We start from the raw sequence: 21,857 nt of genomic DNA, 5'->3' as shown, positions 1-21,857 counted from the left end.
GTTAGAAGGTCCAGACTGCAATGTGGATGTGAGACACTGTAATCCATATCTTCCTTGCAGAGATTCACATGCTCATTAGCATAATGAATGCAAAGTCCTGTCCTGAAAATGGAAAACCCCATTCAATTACTATTTATTCACATATTTCAAATCTATTTGACTCCAAATTTTCCGAAAACACTTCCTGAAAGGAGATAGAAATGTTCTCAATGAAATACACTTTAGTAAATGAAGAACAAGAATTCTGATTTTAAAAAGTAAATGATTGAAAATGACTAAGAGTTTTGAACAATTATGATTAAACACATACTTTAATTATCATATATCAATGAAATTCATCTAATTAAATTTAAATAAAATATTTGGCTTATTCATTGGCTTTTAATTTCAGCATCTGACTTCCTGGTAAGACTAAATTATTAGAAAGGAGAAGTCAAGATCCTTCATACAACTCCCTATGTTACAGCCATGGTATAGGTGGACAGAGAAGGAATGTTTAGGGATGTAGGGAGAGAAACTGAATTTCTAAAAAGCAGCATATGATATCCTAAACACTCAACTTTTTCTCATTAGTTACATCTTGTTTGGCTTTTCAGAGCAGTTAGCTAAAAGTTAATAAATCAACAATATCATCTCTTTTTTCCCTGTTTGGTTTTATTGTTGCTGTTTTACCCCTGCATGGTATTGAGAGTTGAGGATAACTGGGACTGAATTGTCCTCATGTACTTCAGCATTTTATTTTGAGAAATTTTGTTATTCCAGAGGTATTATTATAGGAAAAATTGAATTACCCAAAGTCTTTAACTTTTAATTTATAATATACGTAAAGAGAAGAAAAAATGCATTTAGCTTTTGCGCAGCTCAGGTGCAAAGAGTAAGCTATGTGAATGGAAGTCACATTACACATACAAATGAGTAGGGCTATAAATGCTACAGATTAAGAGATGCGTATCAAATCTGGAGTGTTCAGGGATGTATGGAACACAGAGGAGCTGCTGCTCTGCAGCACAGAGCAGATGTTATCTGCCAGTTTCTATCTGTAGCAGCAGGGGTTTCCTAACTGATAGGTTGTAGATCTTTCTATAGCCCAAACTTCCACTTTAGTAGGTTTCTCACGAGATTCACTGGCCAATCTGGGGTGAGATCAGAGAAGCTGAGACAAATCTCATACTTAGCTTCAGTGCAACCCTGCTTGTGTGGCCTTCTATACTAGCCAATAGGTTGGAAATCTTCCAGCATCCCAAATGAACTCTATTATTTATTCCAACCTCTAACCCCTGCTCTTGTGGCCTATTACTGTTTGTAACTTTAATATTTTGCCTCTTTCCCATTTTGCCAAATGTTACTCCTTTTCCTGCCCAGTTTCTCTTTTAAAGATAGGAATCAAAAACAAAGATCAGTTTGTTTGTTTTTTTTTTTTTTTTTTCTATTCCTTGTTAGTGAACAGCTAGTTTGCATGGCACAAAGGTCAGTATGCTTGGTGTCTGCAAAGTACTTCTTTATAGTATTTGCCTCCTTGAGAAAGCCACTGCTGCATAATTCTTAGATCAAAGGCCATAAGAGTTGAACTCCAGGGGGAAGACTCTTGGTAAACTCATTATTAGATTTTTTCATAAGAATTTTATGTCACTTTATGACATTTTTATGTCCATTACTAATTAAGTAAAAATACTGCAAATTCTATACACAATATGTTGGGAAAATACATAGAGCTTTACTAAGAGCTAAGCAATGTCCCAAAAACAGCCTTTCAAGGGCAGCGCAGCACAGCAATGGGTAGACTGAACTCCTAATTCAGTTCCCCCTATTCCAAGATGTAGCACTTTGGGAAAATGACTTCATATCTCAGGGTCATATTTCCACCTCTGTAAAATAGGGTCACTTAGATAAGTTAGCACTTGAAATAATATTTTCATATCCACTTGTATATCATAAGCAGTACTATCTATCCAAGACAGCGAACATCCAATAGAGCAGGACTTATTACAGGTCTTGAGATCTACTTTTTAAATTACACTTAGATGATCTGGGGTTTTGTTAACGTAAATTGACAGGTGGATATTCAACAATGATGATGATCCGCCAGTAGACTCAGATCCACAAATTGCTGCAATCTTCCTTTTACAATCATAGTTGACTGTTGGTAAAGTGTGAAACAATCATAGAATGTTGGTCAAATTTTCCCAATAATTAACTTATAATTATTACTTAATGCCCTACATCCTGTGTAGATTCAAGAAAATATACCAAAAGGACCTAATACCAATTCTTGAATTTTTTTTTAAATTTCCTAAGTTGTAATCCTAAATCTGATTATAAGCTGAAACCACATAATGCTCAGTAAGTATAGACAGCAACAAAGTAAACACTGAACTTAATCCTGTTAGCAACAGAATACAAGTATATACAGCTTTATTACATACAATTGAAGAAGTCAGGTTAGACCAGGGCCAATACTGAGACAGATCAAACAACTTAATTTTTAAAAATTGGCTATTCTTTTACTTTCCTTTCCTGAGTGCAACACAAACAAAAAATGAGTATTTGAACTATGCTTATACTCTGGAATGCACAGTTAGCATCCTGTGTAAAATCTAACCTTCTTTTTAGGCCTTTCCTTAAATATCACTGGAGGCCCCATATTACCAAGTTCCTAAGCTACAAAAACAGGTTTCTGGCAGAGCCCTTAAGTTTCGCTGCAGCTTAATTCTGCCTTTACTCCTTGTTTTCTGGACTAAAAGTTGCCCTTAGGTTCTGTTTTAAGGCAACAGATTTTTTTAAAAATTTTCTTTAAAGGGATTGAGGTTTCAAAAATATTTTCTATGTGCAGGAGGTTAATTAAATCTGGTTATTTAAATAACAAAGAATGCATTGTTTTGGTTTTTGTTAGTGTTTTTAATTTTATTTAATGTTATATTTTTGATGTGATTTATTTTAAATATGTATCATTGAGCAAAAAAAAAAAAAAAATCCTGGCGCAAAAATCAAGAATTTTGGGCCTAGGCCTGTCTCCCTTGCACTGTGATCTTGGCAATAAAACATGCACAATCTTTCACACAGTGGCAGGCCCCATGGTAGGTAATCAGCTTCTATTTGTAAATGACTGAATGAATGACCTTTCAGAGCTCATTTCCATAGATATGTGTTATGGAATCATATCTAATTCCTTGAGTGCTATATACACCAGCAATTTGGATGAAGCTACATAACGCACATTCAGATGCCTTTTCAAAGCATAACCATTATTAGTGTTAAAAGTTGCACCTTTCTTATCTGTTCAGTAGGGGGTTATAAAGCTAGAGAATAATGGCCAAGAACATAAAAGCTGTAGCCAGACAGATCATGGCTACAGTATGACTAGCTAGATGAGATAGCTGGATGTCTTTTGTTAAGTCATTAACCTGCCGATAACATTAAACTTTCACATGCATAAAATGTGGAGAGAAAAATACTTACCAATAGAATTAAAATATGGGTTAATATCAGCCTCAGCAACTTAGAGAGGCCCTAAGCAACTTAGTGAGTCCCTATCTCAAAATAAAATATTAAAAATAAAAGAGTGGATGCTGGGGATGTGGCTCAGTGGTTAAGTGTCCCTGGGTTCAATCCCTCATACCCAAAACAAAAAACAAACAAAAAAAAAGTATGGGTTAATTTTTCAATTAATGCATGCAAATCACTTATCCTCATTTCTGGCATAAAATTATATTGTTCTTATTGTTGTTTTAAATACTATTGCTGCTACAATTATACTACAACTTGACAATGTCATATACATTAAAAGTCTTGAACACACAAAAAAAGCAATAAATGGTGTTCACTTCTTTTTTTTCTATTTTTTTTTAATTGTAGAAGAACACAATACCTTATTTATTTATTTATTTATTTGTTTGTTTTTATGGGGTGCTGAGGATCAAACCCAGTGCCTCACCTGGGCCCAGGCAAGCATGCTACCACTGAGCTACAACCCCAGCTCTGGTTCACTTAATTCTAAAAAGTAAAATTCTTCCTCAACATAAACAACTATAGAATGATAACTGTTTTTGAAATGGTCATGTGGAAGAAGAAAATCTTTAATGTCAATTTGAACATATAGATAAATGTAGCTGAAATTCATAATTTAAGAACTTTACTCACCACAATTAAAAGGCTAGAAATGATGATTTTAACTCCCATTAGCAACTTGCCAAATAATAAAAAACTAATAAACCCCTATTTTCTCACTTAATATATTTTGAAATATCAAAAATAATTGTGATAAATTTACAATGTAGATACCATGAACCAAATATGTCCACAGTTCATGAATAGCTTTTTCTGTGCCTTTTGGTATCAAACTCATAAATTCCCATCCTGCTTTAAATATTATAACAGTTATTATGGCAACTCAAGAAAATTGACACAAAGATCTGGATGTCATCTGAAGAAAAAAACAAGTCAGTCCAAATAAATAGTCCAGGAAAGTCACAATACTTAAGGCTAGATGGTTAAATAAAACCAAAATTGTGTAATTATACAAATAGTAATGCTAATGCTAAAAATTAGAAATCATAAGTTCAAACATGATTTAAGTTATAGACAATATTAAAAGCTTAAGGATTGAATAATTATTTAAGCATAGTGACTTTCCTACATAGAGTTCAATAGTTTATTCACCTGTATTTTCATCATGAATTGATGTTACAAAAAACTAAAACTCAGGGCTGGGGATATAGCTCAGTGATATAGCACCTGCCTAGCATTCCTGAGGCCCTGGGTTCAATCCCCAGTAAAACACACACACACACACACACACACACACACACACACACACACAAATTAAAACTGAGAAAACAAGTTGATTTATGAAAGCAAGCATTAAAAATTGTTCAAGTTGTTTCCTTCTTTCAGAGACTTCTTTTAATTGTGTATTATTATTACTTTAGCTTATAATCAATTTCCCTTACTTTATAATAATATCTACAACTCAAGTAAAACCATGAAGCAGTTCTAGGAATCTGACCAAAGGTAATACGAAAAACAACTACCAGCAACTCATCTCAGAGAAAGTTGCCTTGGGTGTTCAAAAGGAAGTACCATGGTCTGTCACATGAAGGCAGTGTCACAGAATGACTTTTTCAGGACATCCCAATGGGGGAACCAAGTCCATGAACTGTTCAACCTGAAGACAGTCATTAAAATACAATGATTGATTTTCTTTTGGACAGAAGAAATGTGATGTGTATCTTTCACAACTTCATTGACATTTATGTGCCAAAGTCTTGTGGAATGTATATGTAGATCTCCTTAAAATCTCCTTAGGACTACTTAGAATCTACCATAGTAACAGTTGTTTTAGTAGCAGTAGGGGCCATTTATTTAATACTTATCTCATGTAGGCTTATAGGCCTGTAATATTAACTTATTAAATCCTAACTACAATTTTGTGTTATGATATGCACTATAAAGATGAAAAACAGTTCCAATAAAGTAAAATGATTTGCTCAAGGATATGTAGCTGCTAAATTCAAAGCTGGTGTTCAAACCAGTCTGACTTCAAAGCCCTTACATGTAAACCCTATTGAGATAGTTAAGGGAGAAAGAATGATTCCTCCTCAATTTAAAAAAAAAAAAAAAAAAATCTTCAAAACATTAACATAAAACCTATCTAATCAGTGACTTTCACTTCTTTCCCATCTGCATCAAGATTATTTACAGAGGAAGCTACATAATTTTCAAATTGGATTTTCTCCTCTTCCACCTTTAATAACTATAGAATAATAACGGTAGTAACAGAAGTAAAATTATCATACTTAGCAGCTTTGAAGCTGGGACATAGAACATACAGGAAAGAAGTTGTTCTCTTGTCAGTATTTTTCTGTGATGAAAGGGCAGGGAGATGGTTCTGACCTCAAAGCTTAGTGGTTTGTTATTTATGAGAACTAAATAGCTGACATACCTGCTCCTCCACTAAATTCTGCCTGAGTCACAAAAACTTCAGGGAGAGTAAAGATAGCAAACAAGACAGAAAATAAACCCAATTTACTTCATCCTAACATTATTGTTGTCTGTAACATAGGCCGTGGTGTATAAATGGTAAATGTGAGTTTCATGATTCCACTCCGAATTCAAAAACTTTAACACACAGCAAGGGATCATTTCAGAAGGATCAGGACTGATAATAAACAGGCTTAGGTTTTAAAAAAACGTATTGTTCTTTGTATTTCCTCTACATATTTGCCTATACTCTAATACTTTCCTTACTGGGTTTGTTGATTGGAAATTGCAGTCTCTTTTTGTTTTGTGACCTCAAAGTGCTACTTCTCCCTGTTTGAGAGGTTTTGCTTGGCTTCCTTGTTGTTAACTTCAGTTTTCTCTAAATTAGTTTTAATGTATCAGCTAAAATTACTTACCTATATACAACTTAAGTATCTTTTTTCATAACCCAAGATTAGTTTTTATAACTTTACTTCATCAACTACTGAAGTAATTTCCTACCATTATAAATTATGGTTCTCTTTTCAAATTCATCCGAAATTAGCTAAGACAAAGCAAAACAGTATATATATATATATCAGTAACTTGCACTGAAATTGAAGTAATTCTACAATGATTATCGACCATATACCCAATCCTTAATTTATCCATTTTTGCCCAACATTTTTAATTTATGTCTCACAAATAGATCTTCACATTTCATTACCCCACCCTCTGTATCAAAAAGTTGACTTTCATGAGTTGCACTAGTTGGCTCCTTGATCCTCTGGCTATCATTCAGGATCAATTAATGGGAAACCTGGCATAAAAGTATGGTCTGGGAATTTATTCTTCACTCTGAATATATAGGGATTGATTAGATGGCATTTCTTTGTACATTCTCCATACATCTCTCCTATGAGTTTTCTAACAACAGTTTCTGCCCTCTGCCCCAGAGTAAGAAAGTTCCCCACCCATCTAAGAGTAGTGCATTATCCTTTGTTTGGCTAAAAAACTCTGTCTGCAACAATATAGTCATAACATTAGTTAAACATTCTTCAAATGATTCAATTTGTAAATGTTGTCTCTCCTTCAGTGACCTGATAGATCACTAAGGGGGTTTAAAAAAAAAAGGATAAATAGGATATGGTCCTGCTGTCACTGTATGTATTCAAACCTGTAGGGCCAGTATTTGGGGCATGAGGTCTGTTTGGGTGCCCTAGGCTCAGAACATCTTGGGATCCAAGATGGGAATCCTTAGTAATTTCTGAACAAGGGGCTTATATTTTTATTTTGTACTGGGCTTCACAGATTATGTACCACTTCTGCAAATATGGTACAGATGGTGGATACAAGTACAAAACTAATAACAATGACATATTTATTGAAGTCTTAATGTATTTCAAATACAGTTCTTAAAGTTGTATGCATTTTAGTTCATTTTATCCTCACAACACCCAATGAGACAAGTGCTATTATTTATCTCTACTTTTTAGATAATGGGCCAGAGCACAGATAATTGAAGTAACTTGCCCCAAAGACACACTGCTAGTAAGTATGGAAATATGGGATTCCTATCCAAACATTCTGGCTTCTTCTATGCTACTCTATTTCTTTGATAGAAGCACAGAAAAGAAAACAATGAGGTTTAATTGTAAATTAAAGCCATGTGAGCAGTAACATGCTATGGACTTTAAATTCGGGAAAGGATTGTGCTTCCCATACAGACAGGCTCATCAGAGATTCACAATAGGGGCTGAAAATCTATGCAAAACATATACTATTGAACTTCTCATATCATGATGGCATAAAAATAGCTAAAGGATTTTTGCAAATGTTATAAAAATCAAATATTTTCTTAATTTTGACCTAGACATGACCTAAATCATAATCCTGACTAAAATCTAAATAATTACATCCATTGATCCTGATCTCTTTAAACTATTTTCTTTATTTCTAACTACTCCAGGAAACCTGTTTCAATTAAAAACAACGAAGGTCATTTCTAAAATACAAAATTATTTATTGTAATGCAAACACCAATACTCTACTGTTTATGAAAAGAAAAATTAAAGGATAGATTATGAAGAGAAGGTGTTCATTGACTTAGAAATTGTAAAATTGCAGAATCCTAGTTTAATTTCTACATAAAATTCTGCATAATTAAATAAGGCTTTGGTATGGAAATATTACAGGAGAGCCCTTGAATTCACTGTCTTCCAAGCAGAGGATGATCTATTGTCTTGGGATACAAAAGTTTGCTTTTGTAATTGTTTTCTCTCAAAGTGCCAAAGATCTTTCTTACCAATCTACAAATGACTTTCCTCCTCATCTTAAACACTGTATATTTTAATAGATTTTTTTGTCTACCTTTTTAGATTGTAGTGTGTTAACCATCATTTGGACAAGACTCTTACAAACCAAGGGGTTGCCAGTTGATTATTTGGATTCTCTTAAACATCTCTGAAAAAAGCAGGTGAATACTATCATCACTATTTTTATTTCACTGCCAAACTTTGTAAGCTGAATCTTAATCATCCCAATCTGACATCAAAATCAAAATAGTTCCCCTTCCCCTCCCAAGTAAATGAGCTAGTTGTCAGAACAGACTGGTATGTTTTAAAGGACATCTGAGCCAAGGGTATTATTTTAAGAGATGAGCAAACGGGGAAATCCCACAGCCCAGCCAATAAAATATGAACCAAAGGTGCAAAGAAGCACTCATAAATATTACTTAGAACAAGGGATTCATTGTTTCCCTCCAACTCTTCAGTGGCTCCTCTGATCTCAGCCCCTCTCTGTGCATCAGGGAAGCCTCTTCCTTTAACATGTGGGTTGTTTTTTATGTTTTGTTTTGTTTTATTTCTTTTAAAGCTGGGCTACTACATTATTTATGACTGTAAATATGAGTAGACCCTCTGTATGCTTCTTGTATACACATACTGAGACACCACCGCCCACTTTTCCCCACTTTGGTATTTTAGTGTGGAAGGATGAAAGGCTTTTCCCTGGAGCTGATGTGGTTGGGGATGTTGAATTAGCTGCTGTGTCAGTATGAGGTAGACTGAGGATTTCCCAACACACCCTCCACCTGCAAACTCAAAGACCAGCCTTTAATGACTGGTTTCAGTCATTTTCTTTCTTTCAAGTATTTTTTACAGACTGTTTTCTTTCTGCCTGTGTCATCAACATTGTTCTATGCCTCCAATTATTACTTTTGATCTCTTCATCCTGTTATCATCTCTTCTGAATTTAAAATAAAAAGGAATAATAATTTCTTCACTCTATGACATGTGTACTAATTAAAGATAATAAACACAAAAGCTTTTTATAAACTAGATGGGAACTGGATTTTGATAAATTATTTTTGTTCAATGTTGTACTGTTTCCTCTCTTTCACTTTCCTTTGAATTTCCATTTTTAATTCTTTAATGATTCTCTAAGGCTAGAGGAATAGAAATACTAAATTCTCTCAATGGAAGCCTCCAAGAGAGATGAGGAGACCCTGAAGAAGGGGATGAAGGAGTAACAATTACAGGGTCTGGCAAACCCAGGGCTGCTCTGAAGCCCTGGGGAGCTTTTCTCCCAGTGGGTGGAGGCTGCAATTGGCACCTCCTAACCTTTCCTTCTTAACCAAAGAGAAAACAGGAGACTGTACCTAAATTCTCAAACTGGAACTAATTGATTTTCAACTAATCTAAGCCTCTAAGTATGAAGAAACTAGGACCAAAGGCAGACCCCAGGAAGGTGGGGGTAGTAGGGAGAGAGGTGCCCAGAGAGCCTGGGGCTAAAGAGACCACAGAATTAAAGAGGAAGGACCAAAGAATGCTGGGGGTGGGGTGAGAAGAGAGAAGAGAAAAGGGAAGGAGCTGGAGGTGATGGTGGGGGACTCCCAAATCCTTCCAGGCCTTGTCTTCAGATGTTATTCCCATTGTTATTTCTCATTAAACTTTTGAAATTGGCTATTTGTTGGTGACCCCTGCAAGCTTCAAAAATGTTTAATTAAACTATCATTATAACTATGTATGGCAGCTGCATTTGACAATCAAATGTTTTTAAGTGGAATAATAATCTTTGTGGTCACATTTATGGATACAAAGGGTCATTGAGGAAGAGAAAAAAAAATTTTTCTTCCCTCCATAATGTCTTTCTCTTCAAAAGCTAAAATTTTTAAAGAATGACTGCTGTTTTATCCAATATTAGCATTTATTATTCCAGGCACAGGCCATGAGCATGTATCACACTGGTTTCAAATTATCTTTCCTCTCAACCCATCCCCCACTTCAAAAAAAATTCTTGCATGTGTTTATGGCTGTGTTTATGTTACACAGGTGTTAATAACCCCGTTGGAGAGAACATAGATAGGCATCTTCAGGTAGATGTGTATATAAATTCCTCTCTACTGGCACCTGAGTTAGCCAGAAACAACAATAAATATCAGTGATGTCCTTCAAATCTGTCAATTTAAGACATAACATTTTTTTTTCTTCCAATATCATGAGAGTCCAATGATTTTGAAAAGGAGGAGTTAATTTAAAGTTTTTGAAAGCCTTGTTTTCTTTCATATCTAACACACTAAATATGTGGTTAGAAAACACGAAAAACTTTAAGCATCTTATTTACATACTTTAATGCTTGAGCATTAATGCATATTCTTGAAATATATCTATAGATTTGACTGCAAGCCAACTAGCTGATCAGTGAATAAAATAACATTAAGAAAACCAAAGTTCAACTTTTTCATAAAAGGACATACAAAGAATAATACAAAAGTGAATTTCCTGTGTTTACTGTTTTTTGTAATTTCCCCTGAAACATCCACAATGTTATGCCATTTTAGTTATACTGTCAAGATCAAATAAAAATTAGTTTCTAATTTTAAAAAAAATCTTAGAAATACACTGCATTTTTTCTTTATATAAACAAGAATATACTATACTTAAATATTGAAAGCACATAATCTAATCACTGCTTTCCTTTGCATGGGTATTTAATATATAAACTAACAGAACACTGTTGAAAAAGAGAGGCTAAAAAAAAAAAAATACCAGTAAGGTGATTTTATTACTAACAAAATAACGTGGTATTGATTTAGCAAAACTTCCACTGGTATTCAGCAGTTTCAGGGAAAAACAAGGGAATTCAACCTGCAAAGATCTCCTGCTCTGAGACTGACAAAATCGGGCCTAAGAATAATGCATACAAAAGAGTAGAAAGTTACTCTTCATTCAATTAATCATTCATATTTGTTTCTTCAAAGTGAGCAAATCACTTAAAATAATTTAAAGTTAAAAATGACAACTTGGGTTTTGTATTAGGTGTTTACATGACTTAAATCTATTTATTTACATTTTATTTTGCCTTTTAGAAAATTATATTTTCCACTTATGAATACAAAATTATCTCACTGGAAATTTAAAAAGTAGATATAACAAATACATTGCACATTTTTTAAAAGTAGATATTTCATGAAATATGATTTTGAGTCTGGATTAAGTTTAATTGTTCTTGATAAGCAAAATCTATATTGGAAAATATGTCTTTCTAAATGATAAGATAAATGCACCAAATCCATTATTTGGCTTGAAGATGACAATATGAAAGAATTCTTTAAAAGTATTCTAGTAGATCCTTTCTATATAATTCACCTTATTATGGGAAATATCAACAGATTCTTTCCACATATTTACATGTCCAAGTTACTTCCTGAGTACAAATCCATTTCTGCTGTTAATTTGTCTCATTTGCACTTAGTTTCCACTATATATACATATTGTAAGATATACAAAAAATAAATAAAATTCTCCTGGGTCTTATAAGATCATGAAATATGTTGCAGGTAATAGTCTTAGGGCAGTTCATAATAATATTACATTTATACCTTTTCTGAGTATGCTTTGACCTGTTTTACTGTGGAATAATACAGAAGTTAATAAGTTTTTACTAAGTAGTGATTGGGTGTAAGAAGTGGATATATTAGAAGGCACGTTATAAGGGTAATAAAATCACGGTTCTGTTTTCCTCAGAGACTACTAGAATCATTCAGCCAATATCAGAATCAATAATTTCTTGTAAGAATTTAGTTTGGAATTATTAGATGATGAAGAAATGATATGGTTTGTTAGTGAGGATAAGCCATTATTTAGTAGTTCAAGTATAATAAAAATAGTTTTCTAAAGTTCATATCCAATATTGTTTCTCTAAAATTAAATAAATGAACATATTTCTTGGTAATAAACTTATAAATCACTGTGCTATTATAATATAAACAATATAACCAAAATTTCAATGATTTAAAAATGTCTCTTAATAAAAAAAGAACATAGAAATCACTTAATAAAGCTGTTTATTGTTTTTTACTTTCTTGTTGTATGTAGATTTCTAAAATGTAATGGCACCTGAATTCAAAAAGACTTAATTTTTTATAAAATTATCATATACTTCTCTTACAAACAATCAAAATACCCAATTAAAACATTATTAGAATAAATTAATGACTGAGTTGATTTTTTAAAGTATATAATACTTTAAAAAGAGGATGTCTGTCAGATTTTAGATGACCTGAACTGATACTTTGAGTGATTTAAATTTTTTTTGAATATGTAAATTGTGCTAGATTGGAAATTTACTATTAAAATACTGTAGCTTAAATTTAAAGTCTTGAAAATACTTTAGAAATGCTACAGAGTCAAATGTACTCTGAGCTACATTTTCATGCCTCTTACACTAGGAAAAAGGAATCAAACTAATTTGGAATTAAGCTGTTTTAGAAGTCCAAGTGAAACCTGTTAATTATATATAGAAGAAAAGGCCTCCAGAATACCTGACCAGTACCACAAATGATGACTTACTAAAACTTAATAATGAGAGCTTTGTCTCCAACATAAGACATGATTTATTAAGCACCTTATCCTTCATGCTAGAAGTCATTGCTAAAAGCAAATGAGCAGAGCATATTAAGCAACATATATTATAAAAGCATCCATGTGTCATTAAGATTTGCTGCTATCTGACTTTTCAAAGAATATTTGCTTTGAGATATGAGGAAGTTTTTAATTAAGTGTGTAATAAAACATGTCGATTTTAAGTCAAAGCAGATTGTAATTTTTAAAATAGTGTTTTAAAAGTTCTTGCATTATAAAGTTCTCAGCTTTTTCCAGTTGATTAAATTTGTTGGTAAAATTTTTAGTCTTTAAAAATTAAACATTCAATGTTATTTTCCTTTGAATATTTAAGGATAGTATATTAACCTTTAGTTTTTATGGAAATATTTAAAAGAACAACATCCCTTGTAAAAGTTTTTTGAACTGATAAACTCTTTACTATTATTGTCAGAGAGAATTTGGGGCACCAATTTACTATTTGATATTGTCGACATTTAAAAACTACCCTAAATTTCCAGCAATGAATAAAACATAATTTTAAAAAATTATTCACAAATATTATTGCTACATACAGAAATCCTCAATTAAACATTTTACCTCAAATAAAAGAAAAATTATATATAGTTAAAGATTATCAAAGCATGATTTACAGGTCTCTTGCCTGTGGAAAAAAATCAAGTAGGTATGATATATTTTCATCATTATAGTTAAAAAAAATGTTAGGTTGAGGCTTCTTTTCTAAAATAGTTTTCATAGAATTTCAGAATTGCATCCCAGATTCTTTGATAGTAATATTTAATAGTATTATTTGATCTTGGTTAATTTCCTATCAATATTTTATAGTAATTGCTTCCCCTACAGGAGAGTTTTTAAGTAGTACATGAAAGTATACGTTCTTTAAATTTCCAACAACAACAAAAAAATGGTTCAGGATGTTACTTTTACTTTCCCATATGTTCTTGTTTCTTTTTCTTTTTCTTTTTTGCCTAAAGCATTTATCCTCATAAATTTCCCTTTTTTAGACTATGGCCTTTTTCTTCATATATTTAAGCAAGGTTGAAATTTTACAAAGCTCTGAAGAGACCCAAATCTACCCAAACTATAACTTTAATTCTAGAATTTCACATTAAATATATAGATAGAGACATGATTTTGTTGCCTAAAGGAAAATCTTACCTTTTATCAGTGAAAGAAAGGAAACAGAAGCTAGAGAGAAGAGTTACAGAAAATGACTTTGTATAAACACGGCCACCTACCAAGCAGCTACTTTACCATTAGGAAAACTTCCACTCTGTAATAACACAGATTAACAAATAAATGAACAACATACCTAAGTTGACAAAGCTCATGACCATGTCGGCATCGTTCAGAAAGTTGGTGTCATGTAGGCTGGCTAGAGGAGGGCTCTGGGTGGTCAGAGGAGCTGTTCGAGATAACTGTATGCGACGAGGATATCCATTGGGAGAGGCTGGGTATCCTTTTCGTGCCCCTCTGGTTTCTCCTGCCAGGGATGCCCTCACCGAGTATTCTGACTCTTCAGGATTTTCTTCATTGGTCATGGCATTGTACAGGTCCAGCATAAAGAGAGGCGCAGAGGATGCTTGTTTTCCAGGTGAAAAGGGTCTGGGTCTGTGAGGCAAACCCAAGATAGAGAGAATTTCCCTCTGTATTTCCCGTCTTTCATGGTTCCGTAGTCTTCTATAAATAAAACTGGAATGAACATGATTGTCTCCCAAACCTCCTTTTGCATAACCCACTAGAACCCAGCAGCTCCAGAGGAAACCCACAACACCCCTAAGTAAAAATACAGTCAGATGCATTTTTGTCCAGAAGTAAAAGTTGATATTTTTAGTCCTTCTTGTCCTTGTTCTTAAAAACAAATCTAAGTTGCTAGGAGGTACACTTTCCCAGTAGCTGTAAAAACAAATTTACCTATCTTCATGACAGTGACATTTCTGAACACGACATCCTCACTGATTTTCCTGTCCTATTTTAAATATTTTGGAATGTGTCAAGAGTAGTTATTTCTAAGAAAGCTGAAACTCAGATTTCCAGTTATCCACAGTTGCTAAGAGTTTTTGCTGCATTGATGGAGCAGAAGACGGCCAATATTATGTGATCAGATGACCTATGCATTCCTATATGAATTTATGATAATCAGGCCTTTGGTATTTGAATTAACGGAAGCTGATCTTCTGATAAACTGTAGTTCCCAAGTTATCTTCACTTGTTCTGGAGTTCTTCTCAACCCTTGAGCTCTTTCCAAGACAAATCCTGATTTCTGAATCACAGATCTATGCTGATCTGCACCTTGGTGTTGGAATATATATTTGTCCGGCAGCTTGGTGATAACTTTAACATCTTTTGTATCGTCTTAGTGTAAAATAAGACTCAAGGTTGTACTATTCAAGTAAATGTGTTTCCCTGAATTTACTTGAAATCCTTCCTGTAAGTCCATTCAATCCCTTTCTCCTTCTTACTGTTAATTCCACCTCCAGCAGGCACAAATATACCAGCCCTCTTCCAGAGAGATCTAAAGAGTAGTGTAAGCACAACCCTGCTGGGAAAGAAGAGGCTTCTCATTGTAATTTGAAACTGGTAAAGCAAAAAGAACTTAACCCTTTTGCTACCAGAAAAGCCTCCATTTTCACAATTTTATAACCACACATCTAACATAGAACAGTGATGTATGGGACATACGAGTTCCAGGGGGAATAAAAGCTGGTTTTTCAAGTAGCAAAGTTTCTAAAAACTTTGCCACCCACTTTATATAGCACTCCTTTAGAGCTTTCTGTCTTTTAAGGGCACACATTTAATACACTTTTACATTAAGTCTCTGGTTGTAGCTAATTTAACATGATATGTCTCAGTTCTATATGAGATTATTTCTAGCTTTTTAAAAATCATTGATGTATTCTTCTTAAAAAAGTAAAAGAACAGGTTGAAAATTGGGGTTAATTAGTTGTTTCTAAATGATAGCTAGACTTTTTTAAATGACACAGTAGAAATTTAATCATTTGTAAATATATCTCAAAAAATAGTTGTTACACTACTTCAGTAGATAACACAGCTCTAATAAGTGTCTTTACATATCAAATTTTTAAATAGAAAAGTATAGTCATATTTCTCTTATTAAATCAGTACAGTTGAACACATATACCCTAAGATGTTGTATCATGGTTCTTAACTTGTTTCAGTTGAAATGTAGACAGTCTTACAAACTAGATATTTTCCATAAATATTTCTCAGAACTTTAATTTATTTTAACCCATGCAAATAAATACAAGTTGGCTGGGATTTAATATTCTTCATGAATACATGTGGATTGAAATTTGAGTTTCTAAAATTTGATGGGTAAAATGGGGAAAGTGTACACCTTTCTAAAATACCATACTTAATCCAAGGAAATGAGCAAAGTACGTGTTTATCCTTAATGTTTAATGCTTTTAAAATTTGGAAGTCTACAATATTTTTGTGCAGCTATAATTTTCCTCACAAGCACTCACTTAACCTTAGGACTCACAGTACTTTCATTGTCTTGAATAGCATTCTGATACCAACATAAATTTATTGAGCAAATTCTAGAACTGTTATGAAATTTTAATGTTTTTCCTTTACCTAGAGGCGCCTGGTTTCTTGTTTAATTTCTTTTTACATATTTCCTTTGAGTGCATAAAGAAAAGTCATATTTCTCACAAGTTTTCAGTTTATTGGTAAATGCAAGATGCTGAAAGGGCTTGCAGAATCTTATTGTGTGCATCATTTGTCTTATACAAACTCATGACACTAAAACTCAATGATGTTGTGTGATATTTGCCTTGCTGAAACTTTTTTTATTAATAGTCATGCAGGATGCCACAGTAGCAGCGATTGCAAAGAATACTAGAAGTACAGATTGGAAGTAAGTGAAGAAATACTATTTCAACAACAATAAAAAAATGGTTTGTACTGCTTAAATCCTTGAAATAGTTTATTTAATATGCAAATCAAACTAATAATTTCTGGTCTTCAACAGAGATTCAGAGAAGCTACTTTAAAAGTAAAATATTTCTCTGTATTTATAAGACATATCCCAGATATAGTAGGTTACACTTTTTTCCTCTGTGTTTTAAAATAAATTTTCAATGTTATCAATTTGCTTCATTTTTCTAGGGCTAAGCATGGAGTTATAAAGTTAAAATGCACCACACTAGAGGAAGAAATCATTCTTATTATCTTCCATATGTGGTGGTTTTCCCTAAAATACATGTAAAAAATAAAAATGAGATTAGGTGTCACAAGTCTCAAAAACTCATTTTCCCAAAGTATGATTTATGATATCAATTGGTATAATTATAACTTAATCACTTACCCAGGCACATAGCCTTCCTTTTTGGAAATCAGTTGCTACTATTCTTGGTCACAAGTTTTAGTGTTCACCCTCCCCCTACCTTCCCTTCTAACTTAAGACTAGATTTGGCAAACATTCATTTTTTTCCAAAAAGATCAACATGTGCGATGAGGAAAGGAAAATAAAGACAAAACCTTCCAGGAATAAATGGGAAATGCTAGTGCCTAAACAAAATGTTTGATTTGTTTTTTATGAAAAGTAAATGCCTTTAACCATATCATTTGAATTTCTAGGTAGGATTTGTATCTTTGTATAAGAAAGCAAATTGAAAGATAAAATATTTTGTCATTGCCAAGTATAAACATTCCAAATTTCAAAGCATTATTTTGAGATTAGACAAGGAGTTAAACCTATTGAATAATCACATGCAGGAGAAGAAAGGTAAAGACTGAAGACAACCCAGATCATCACAAGACTTGTTCTTAAAAAAAGTACACTTCAGGAAGAGGAATCTTAGTAAAAATCCACCCCTCACAATTTAGTATTTGCCTGGGTCTATACTAACATAATGACTTTCTGGCAAGAAGCAGAGACAATGGAATCCACCTAGGAAGTATTCTCAACTCATTCTTTCTGTTCAGGTTTCTTTTCCTCATTAAAATTAGACACATTTATACCATGGATATAGAAATCAACCATGTCCAATTGACGAATTTCATTTTTTTTCTAGCTTTTTCAAAAGACACTAGCTCAACAGGAATTTGAGTTGATTACTAGTCTGTTTTGTTCTAGAAGGTTCTTCCAATTTCACTTCTAGTTTGTTGTTGTTTGCTGGTGTGCTGTTTTCTCCTTGAAACAAAATCTCCCTTCAGAAAATAAGACTACACCAAATGCTAGAGATACCCACTGTACATGGTATTTTAATTCCTAAATGTATCTCTCAAATTTGAAAAATAATACAAAACCATTATAATATGATCATAAAATTTTTAAGCAGAAGCTAGCTATCTTAGATTACATTGAGTGGGTAAGGCAAAAAGGTGGCCATGAAGCTGCTCAGGAGGTTGAAGAGGCTGGTAGCAATGGAAAGCGCAGGGAAGGTAGCCCCTTCTGGAATCACGCTGGTGAATGCAGCTGCACCGGCATAACAGAGCAGCATCTGTGATATTAAATTGCCTTCAGTTCACTCTCTTTTTAGCCAAACGTATAAACAGAAGATGGTATGTATGCAGTGGTCCAAAGGAAGACAGAGCAGAGCTACAACACCACCATCTGACTTAGATTTGCTTCTCCTCCATCTGATTACTAGCTGTTAAAGAAAACCTGGAAATGAATAGTAAAAATACTCACCAAAACTTTGGAATGTTTGGTATTATTTTTAATGAATGGTGGCATTACTGAGTAGTTTTAAGTGAGCAGAGGACTTTTCAAAGTGCTTTGAATTATTATGTGTTTTTAAGATTTTTTATATTACTTTATGAGTAGGTGTTCTAATAATTACTTATAGAGAATAAAGCAATATTCAATCATTAAAAATTCAACACTATGAGAGGACCACCAGTCTAGTTTCTATATCCAACAAGCAGACCCCAATTAGCTCACCCCAAAACATTGGGTCAGTTTGTTTGGCAAGATATTTCATCCATAATCCATAGCAACAGATTTTAAATAATTAGGTAGGCTGATCAGTAAGCAATACTGTAGTCATTTGTGAAATAATATCTTCATTTGTAGAGCACTTTGTAATTTTAAAAATTAATTCACAATAATCCAACATTTGGGATTATTTATTAATTCATTTATTCATTCAACAAACATTTATCATATGCTTGTGATGAAAATATTACGTACTACATGCTTCAGATAGCACAACAAACTCACAAGGTTCACGTTGTTACAGCTTCATAATCATACAGAATTATCTTTTCAATTGATTAAGGGCATAAAATTATGTATTTATTAATTAAAGTATATTTCTACTTTTTTCCCTTCATATGTTAGCTAGAATGCAAGCTGAATGAAAACAGGGGCTGAATTTATTTTGTACATCAATGTGAAACATATTGGGAGCTCAGTGTTTGTTGAATAACTGATTTTTTAACAAAGATGAACAATATTACAAGGGATCTTTTTAACAACAGTTCTCTCTAGAAGCACAGTTATAAGGATTCACTAAGTTTACAAGTTGATGGAATGCTGTATCTCTTAGTTGCTAGGTTTCCCCAACCTATTAAAGTTTCTAAACAAACAAAACTTGCTTATCATAGGTCTTATCCCATAGTTATACAATTACAAGCTCTTATCAATAGGAGACAACTATCATGACTCAGAAGGAAAAGCATTATACAATAAGTTACATCATCAATTGCAAAATCTATTGGACTATTATTATGGAAAAACCCTATACTGAATTAAAGTTACCCCAGACCCATATGAGCAATGTCTGTTCCTGTCTGTTAATACCTCATTCCTTGAATTACAATGGATTTTTTATGTTTTGTGTTTTATTTTGGTGGCATTTTAACAGCCCATATTATAATGCAAGAAGCCCTGAAAATGAAGACTTGTTTAACAAACTTTAGCAATTAACAGCATACGTGCTAAAGCTGAACAGAGATGAACTATACAATAAACTCTGGTGTGGGAGGTTGGGTGGGGCACAAGGGAAAAGGCCCCAAATAAAGCATGTAGAGTACCCAAATTCTTAAATCCACACTTTTCATACTTTTCACGTGTGCAGGTGGCTGACTCTAACTACAAGCATCTGAACAATTAAAAACCCACAGAAATGCAATAGTTCAGTGAAAGGCACAATTACCAATTTACTCCATAATTCCCCAGCAGCAAGGTGATCACAAGTAGAAAATAAAATCTATGTCACTAATCATATGTTCAAAATGAGACAATTTAGGAAGATTTAAAACTACCTGACACAAAATTATTTTGATCGTATGCTTACTATTATTTGTAACATTTTAATCAAAGGGTTCTACTAGCATATTTTGTCCCAGGAAACAGACAATGTTTCATAGAATCTTCTCTAGAAACTGCAGAATAAATTTAGAGCCTAACAAATTAGTCCCAAATACATGATTACATAATAGAAATTGTCCATCAGCAATAAAAAGAGGTGTATTTACTCATGATCCATTAATATTCTGCAACATTAAAAGGAATATGACTCTGTTTCTTAATACTTAATATTGAGGAAATATGACCAACAATGAAGACGGATAATCCCTATTAATATATAAGCTGCAAGTATATAATATCCCTCTAATGCAAATGTCCTCAAAACCAGATTTCACATTAGAATTGCATATTGGGGACAGGAGAAGATTTTAAGAAATATTATGGTCTTACCCCTAAGGAAGAGACTCAAGCATCAGAATTTTGTAATACTATTAATTTGTAGACAATTTTGAGAACTCCTAAGAAATAATTTTGGCAACATGCAACAACTGTGCATAAAATAAAACTATGTTTCAATATTATAAAAGATTTCCAAATTAAAAGAAGATTTTTTTTAAATTTCCTTGATTGCCAATAAAATTCCATGGTATGTAATGAGTGGTTATTTAAACAAATACACAATGTTTACATCTAGAAAACATTTTACACCCATATATACGATAAATACTATCTTCTCTCATACCTTCTATAACATTAAATAAAACAGACAATCCTTGCTCTTCCCAAAGGTCAGTTATTTCTAGAAAAATTCGTTGAATGTTTGTATTTGAATACAGAACTTAAATTTTCCTCCCTCCCTCCCTTCTTCCCTCCCTCCCTCCCTTCCTTCCTTCCTTCCTTCCTCTTCTCCCAATACCAGGGATTGAACCCAGGACCTCACACATGTAAATACCAAGTTTAAAATGAAAGTTGTTATACATGAAGTGCTACTATATCACAGAGTAATAATGTATTTTTCAAAATGGTATCTACTTATTACATATTTCTCTCTGCTCTCATTTGCTGTTCTTTCTTGAATTAAAATCATAACACTCCTCCATTATATCACTTTAAAATTCAATTTAAAATTTCAGTCATCTGAACTCACACAACAGGTGACTTTCATGCCTATATTGGGTATGTTGAGTTCTAAAATTTTCCCATTTTTCTGGGTTTTAGAGGTGTGTCACTAGGAACATGCGTGCACACACACACACACACACACACACTCACACACACTAACATTCCTCATATACATGACTATTTTTGAGGTTTCCCTTACCCTGGATCTTCTATCTTTATTTCCCAGTTACTTTTAACATTGAAAATCTATTGATTCTCTCTTCCTAAAAATTGCATTCTCTTTATATCTTTTTGTTCCTCCATTTCACAATAAACTCTTATCTGTCTCCAGTTTTTAAAGCCTTATCCTTCCTAGTCTTCTTATCTAGAACTCCCTTTCAAGTGTGTTACTGTTTTCTTTATCTCTCACCTTTCACCACTCCTCTTTTCCTACAGAGAAGGATTTTACCCTCCCCTACCAATCTCCAGTTCTTTCTTCTTCCTTCTTGAAGAGTTGTATTTTCTACAGCTGCATGTTCATTAACAAAGCAGTGGTGATATAAAATTACAATAAGATAATATTCTTCCCATATGATAAATGTATTTTAGTTTTAAGATGCTTCTGCGGAAATTATTGCAAATTTTGTAGTCTATTTACACAACTCTAGAAGATC

General features: G+C 33.1%; 1 protein-coding gene across 1 annotated transcript in view; it reads right to left on the bottom strand.

The window, feature by feature from the left end:
- The window catches only part of Bmp5 (bone morphogenetic protein 5), a 110,385-nt gene extending 95,498 nt beyond the window's left edge, over window positions 1–14,887 (bottom strand). The window contains exon 1 of the mRNA XM_076860068.2: window positions 14,170–14,887. Within this exon, the coding sequence (XP_076716183.2) occupies window positions 14,170–14,659 (490 nt within the window). The 5' untranslated portion in view covers window positions 14,660–14,887. The remainder of the gene's footprint in view (window positions 1–14,169) is intronic.
- Between the last annotated feature and the right edge of the window lie 6,970 nt (window positions 14,888–21,857).

This window comes from Callospermophilus lateralis, chromosome 6 (assembly GCF_048772815.1).
Source record: "Callospermophilus lateralis isolate mCalLat2 chromosome 6, mCalLat2.hap1, whole genome shotgun sequence".
In the NCBI taxonomy this organism is placed as follows: Eukaryota; Metazoa; Chordata; class Mammalia; order Rodentia; family Sciuridae; genus Callospermophilus; species Callospermophilus lateralis.
Note: the sequence above shows the minus strand (reverse complement) of the source record. Positions and strands in the feature narration are given on the sequence as shown.